The sequence below is a fragment of the Trachurus trachurus genome (genome assembly GCF_905171665.1).
Source record: "Trachurus trachurus genome assembly, chromosome: 13".
Lineage (NCBI taxonomy): Eukaryota > Metazoa > Chordata > Actinopteri > Carangiformes > Carangidae > Trachurus > Trachurus trachurus.
This window is the reverse complement of record NC_139892.1, coordinates 31,107,169-31,113,643: the sequence shown is the minus strand read 5'-3', so window position 1 is coordinate 31,113,643 and position 6,475 is coordinate 31,107,169. Positions and strand designations below refer to the sequence as shown.

Here is a 6,475-nt window from a genome sequence, read left to right as displayed (position 1 = left end):
CAGTCAGCCCCTCCTCTCTCTCTCTCTCTCGCATGCAGGCGCACACACACACACACAGACACACAAACACAGGCGCGCTAGGATATAGGGATATAGATAAATGCGCTAATGTACAATGTTGAAATTACCGCGATCGACCCCCCCTTCCGTTATCATTCATAACACTGCTCTGATCAGCTCCCTGTGTCGCGGTAACACAGACAAACTGTCTTTTTATTTATTGTCTGATGTCAATAAAGATGCGTCGGGGGGAAAACGTAGTTTTGTTCCAGTGGTGCTATGGTGAGCTCCTTGTTCTTTGCATGATGGTCTGGTGCTGCTCATTGCAAAAATAAATTGTAGCCTGTTGCAATACGCGCCTGGTTCTTATAAACGCCTGGGGTCCAAGTCGATTTAGCATATTAAACGCCCGGGCTACTAAATGGTCATCTACGGTAATCTGCTCATCTGAGCATAAGAAAGAATAAAGTTGTTATTCAAGAACAGAGTCTTTAATGTTTTTACTTTTTTGCCTGATCTTTTATTTTCTTGTTCTGTGATAGACATGAAAATGTGACTGTGAGTTAAATGTCATAATAATGTACATCTCAAAGAGGAAATAAATGGAGTGAAGCCTGCAAGCTAGTTAAGGCAGCCAACTCGAGCTGTGCTGCGTCACTCTCATGGCATCATTCACACCCTCTCAATTTAAATGTGACTTACCCATCATCCTCTTTGCTCGTCTATGACACAGCAGCATCTCACAGCTCTACCCTATTTTCTGCCCCACCACCACCCCAGCTTCCACCTGTAGGCTCCGGCTTAAGATAGTCGCTCACTCCCATTTACTTTAATGAAATCCTATTCTCAGTGAGTGATGATAGGAGCCTTGACACCAAATTCAAATGTATAATGAAGCTGCAATAAACATTTTTAGTCGTGAGTTGTCTGACTGAAGTGCGTTTATGTGGGAAAACCATGTCAAACAAAATATTAATCATGGTAGAATATTCTTAAAGGGACAACGAGGAGTTTTGGAAAAGCGAAGCGTTTTCACACTACATTTATGAGCCTCCGCGCGCACCATAAAATTCTTTGACCGGCGCAAGACGGACTCATGTTTTCATTCATCAATAATTAAAGTCAGAGGTTCAAAGAGGTTCACATACCGTCGTAGTTCCAACCATAAATGGCCACTCTGCGGCGTTATTCTCATGACTCGCCACGAAACCGAAAGTAAGGAAACGCTGGTAGGCTCGACCAGAATTTCCGCCACCACTAATAATAACAAAATAACGATAGAGACAGAACAATATATTTATCGAAAATGGACCCATTAACAACTGTGGGTAGCGGAGATTCATCCACATTAACGTGAGACTTTTTTATAACCGAATAGAAACTCCTCGTTGTCCCTTTAAATAGTATACAAACATATCTGGAGAGGAAGTGAATATGTTACAAGATACACTCACAGCATTGATAAAACTGTTCCCATTGCAGTTTTTTTGTTTGTCTGTTTTTTTGTTATTTTATTTCACATAACTTATTAATTTTCTCCTTTATGTAAATATGATACAAAATACATGATCATAGTCATTTAATTCAACATGATTTTTTTTTGTTTTTGACACAGGAACTCTAAAGAGGACCAAATGGCAAAGCATTAGGACTTAAAGCATTACAGTGTTATACCAAAAACACAGTACATAATCTGAATGATGGCATCATGATTTTCTGTTTCTACTCTGTAGCCTACTGATATTTTTGACATGCATTTGCCATCCCCCCAAATGGCTGCCCATGCCCTGATGGGCGGTGTGAGAGTATGATGAAAATAACTGATGGACATGACCTTACCCTGCATATAAAACTAAGTAACCGACATGATGATAAGAAAGGCATGCAGGCGGGAGGGTAGACATGGCAATAAACTCAGACACATTTTCTTTCATGTATGTCTACCTGATGTTAATGTCGTTCTCTTCCTGTTTTTTCATGTGTGAGTCCTCCTCATTTTTCTCAACTTGTAAATTAAGGAGACAGTTTTATCTTAATGGGATGCACAAGCCTGGTGATGTGATTCTGGGTGGATTGTTTGAAGTACACTATACCTCTATTTTTCCTGAGCTGACATTCACTTCGGAGCCAAATCAGCTCAGCTGCCAAGGGTAAGTCTTTCTCTCCTGGAGCATAATAATCTTATTTGGAGAACAATACTCTTCAGTGGTTAATAATGGCATATTATGTACTAGGTTTGACCCTCCAGGTTTCAGACATGCCATGACCATGGCCTTTGCTATTGATGAAATCAACAAAAATCTCAACTTGCTCCCTAACGTGACTCTGGGATACAGTCTTTATGATAACTGTGCCACGCTTGTAATTGGATTCAGTGCTGCATTATCAATGGCCAGTGGTCGAGAGGAGCAGTTTCTGCTTAAGGAGACCTGTTTGGGGACCCCTCCAGTCCTGGGGATCGTCGGTGATTCCTTCTCAACGTTTTCCATTGCCACGTCTGATGTGCTAGGTTTATTCAGATTGCCCATTGTAAGTTTACTCTTTTCAGCCTTAGCTTTGCTTATCTAACTGAATTTCATATATTAAAGTGGTAGGATGTGTACATTGAATCTCAGCTCGGGCTTCTCCAACAAGAATTAATTTGGTAAGCAGTGACCTTTTTACTTTAGAATTTAAAATTATGAATTATTAAAATAGGTTAAATCTTTTGGATGGTTCTACTGACTTGCATGAGAAGCAAAAGTGTGTGCATATTGTATGTTTCCTCACAGGTGAGCTATTTTGCCACATGTTCCTGTCTGAGTGATCGACAAAGGTTTCCATCCTTCTTTAGAACAATACCAAGTGATGCTTTTCAGGTGAAAGTCTATTCTGATATCATGCGAAAATGCTGTACTGTATTCAAAAATTACCTCCAGTGAAACAAGTCTTTTGTCTTGGAAGCAACAATACCATATTTGTTTTGTACATTATTGATGCAACTACATGCCTTTAATTACACACTGGAAACAATTACTTGATTCATTGTGATTTCACTGTAACAGGTAGATATGAGTAGATGAGATTGTTCCTACCCAGTCCCACCAATCTGTCCTCTCTGTATTCACATAGGTGCGTGCCATGATTCAGATACTGAAACGCTTTGACTGGACTTGGGCAGGTCTGCTGATCAGTGATGATGATTATGGACTACATGCTGCTCGATCCTTCCACACTGACCTGGGTCCGTCTGGTGGAGGATGTCTGGCTTACACAGAGATTTTACCCTGGGGTGACAACCCAGCTGAACTAAAGAGGATTGTGGATGTGATGAGAAAATCCACAGCACGCGTGGTCATTGTGTTTGCACATCAGATACATATGATCCAACTGATGGAAGAGGTACAGTATACATTTGTCAGTCTCTATTTGTGCTTGTTTATCATGCACCATCAGTGTAGAAAACTTTGATTTCAGTTTTATATTAAATAGTTTGTGTATATCTATGAAATATATGTAAACTGGTTATGAAATGCCATGTTAAGGTGGTGAGACAGAATGTGACAGGCCTGCAGTGGATGGCCAGTGAAGCCTGGACAGCAGCTGCTGTTCTGCAGACTCCTCGCCTCATGCCGTACCTGGGTGGAACACTGGGTATTGCCATCCGTCGAGGAGAAATACCAGGACTCAGGGATTTTCTTTTAAGAACACATCCTGACCTTCATGACAGCAATAATGATGGAAAAAGCATGGTGAGATTATAATCTTACAATCAGATGTGTTATTTCAAATAATACAATATTGTAATGTCTTCTAAGACTTCCGATATTTTGCAGGTGAGGCAGTTTTGGGAGTACACATTTCAGTGTAGATTTGCTCCTGCTCCAACAGACTGGATAGAAGCTGGAGGAACATTATGCACAGGAGATGAAGATTTAGAGAATGTGAAGACTGAGTTTTTGGATGTGTCTAACCTTAGGCCGGAGTACAACGTTTACAAGGCAGTGTACGCCCTGGCATATGGTCTTGATGACATGGTGCGCTGTGAGCCAGGGAGAGGGCCTTTTAGTGGGAACGGCTGTGCCACTTTGCAAACTCTGGAACCCTGGCAGGTGAGAAACCAATTTTCACTCAACTTTTTGAGTCTCTGTAAACTGCTCCACCAGTGAAAATGTTCCAGGAATAGATATTGTGGAAAGAAGACAGGTATTAGTAGACCAAACTAAAGGTGTATAATCTTGAGTAGAAGACCATAACTCATATCCTAGAAGTTGCAAGACAAAATTGTTTGTAAAGACAGGGTGGTTGATTAGATTTTTATTTTTAAGTGCAATACATTTGATCAATAGTATACTAAATCCAGGAAATCTACCACACAAAACATGCAAAATTACACAAATGGTACATTAGTCTCTCATTTCACAGTTATTTTTAATTAATCTCACCCCACTGTAGCTAATGTATTACTTGAAAAAGGTCAACTTCACCACACCGTTCGGTGATCAAGTGTCATTTGATGAGAATGGAGATGCCTTACCAATATATGATATCATGAACTGGCAGTGGCTCCCTGATGGAAGAACTAAAGTTCACAATGTGGGAGTTGTTCAGAAGTCTCAATTTAAAGGTGAAGAGGTCACACTTCATGAAGAAAGAATCTTCTGGAACTTTTACTCCAAACAGGTTGTTCCCATTTATATTTGTTCCTAAATTGGTATTGCATGACAAAATACCAGCAACAAATAGTGTACAATGACTATTACAATATAACTTCCACAATCCCTTCAGCCTCCCCGGTCAGTGTGCAGTGAGAGCTGTCCTCCAGGTACCCGCATGGCCAGAAAGAAGGGGGAACCAGAGTGCTGTTTTGACTGTGTGCCTTGTTCGGAGGGCATGTTCAGCAACGAAACAAGTTAGTATCAGTTTAATGTATTCATGGTTATATCATGGAATATCACATTGCATTCAGGAGTCTTTCAGGATGATTACACCTGTTTAGCCAGTAACAATTATCATGAGAACTGAAAATTGTCATCAAAAGGTAAAAAAAAGTTAAATAAGGAAATTGCTGAAAAAAGTGAGTCATCCCTATCTCCACAGACTCCATGGAGTGTACCAGTTGTCCAGAAGATTTCTGGTCCAGTCCTCAGCGTGACCACTGTGTTCCCAAGAAAACAGAGTTCCTCTCCTACCATGAGCCTCTGGGAATCTGTTTGACAACCGCTTCATTGCTGGGCACATTGATCTGTGCTGTTGTCCTGGGAATCTTCATCTATCATCGCAGCACACCCATGGTGCGTGCCAACAATTCTGAACTCAGTTTCCTGCTCTTGGTCTCACTAAAACTATGTTTCCTGTGTTCACTGCTGTTCATTGGTCGACCCAGACTGTGGACATGTCAGCTGAGACATGCAGCATTTGGCATCAGCTTTGTTCTCTGTGTCTCGTGCATCCTGGTTAAAACCATGGTGGTTCTGGCTGTGTTCAAGGCCTCTAAGCCAGGAGGTGGAGCCAGTCTGAAGTGGTTTGGTGCTGTGCAGCAGAGAGGGACAGTACTGGTTCTTACTTCTGTTCAAGCGGCAATCTGTACTGCATGGCTTGTCTCTGCCTCACCAGTGCCTCATAAAAACACACAATATCACAATGACAAAATAGTTTATGAGTGTATAATCGGGTCCACATTTGGTTTTGCAGTGTTACTTGGTTATATTGGTTTACTGGCTATCCTTAGCTTCCTGCTAGCTTTCTTGGCAAGAAATCTTCCAGACAACTTCAATGAGGCCAAATTCATCACTTTCAGCATGCTGATCTTCTGTGCTGTGTGGGTGGCCTTTATTCCTGCTTATGTCAACTCTCCAGGCAAATATGCAGATGCAGTGGAGGTATTTGCCATCCTGGCTTCTAGTTTTGGCCTCTTGGTGGCGCTGTTTGGTCCCAAATGTTACATAATCCTGCTGAGACCAGAGAGAAACACCAAGAAAGCCATCATGGGTCGAGGGACCCCTAAATCATAAAAAAAAACTCTATTAAATAACAATTAATTGCTTTCAGCATTTTACAATAAGTAATTTCCCTGTCATAATGAGAGGAATGATCTCAGTTCAAATATTTTTTGTCATTCAGTGAGAGTTTTTACACTACTTCAGGACACTGAACAGCAAGTTGTTAATAAATCAAAGTCAACAAATAAGATGAAAGCTTGGATTAACAACCACAATATTTCATGTTCAGTGATATACAGAATGCATTTTTTGTATTGGCACCTGGAGCATTTCACATTTGAAGAGATTCAGCTTGACTGAGAAGTCAGTGAAACAACTGGTCCCTGTTCCTACACTGTTGTACTGTGAGCCATTTCATTAACCTATGACTGCAACCGTAAAAGACATATTTAAAATGGAACCATGGCAACCATTTGTTAACATTTAGACACATGTATAATTAGATTTGCTTTAAAGCCATGTGTGCCATGTGTAGTAAAAAACTATATGGAATG

At 40.8% G+C, this 6,475-nt stretch overlaps 1 protein-coding gene across 1 annotated transcript; it reads left to right on the top strand.

The window, feature by feature from the left end:
• Positions 1-2,007: 2,007 nt before the first annotated feature.
• LOC310996343 (extracellular calcium-sensing receptor-like) lies at positions 2,008-5,993 on the top strand (the record flags this gene model as incomplete). Its single annotated transcript, XM_083985719.1, has 9 exons — positions 2,008-2,150; positions 2,235-2,529; positions 2,772-2,858; positions 3,112-3,381; positions 3,525-3,731; positions 3,816-4,091; positions 4,435-4,662; positions 4,768-4,891; positions 5,080-5,993. The coding sequence occupies exons 1-9, from the start codon at positions 2,041-2,043 to the stop codon at positions 5,991-5,993; spliced, it is 2,511 nt and encodes an 836-aa protein (XP_083841845.1). The 5' UTR covers positions 2,008-2,040.
• Positions 5,994-6,475: the final 482 nt, after the last annotated feature.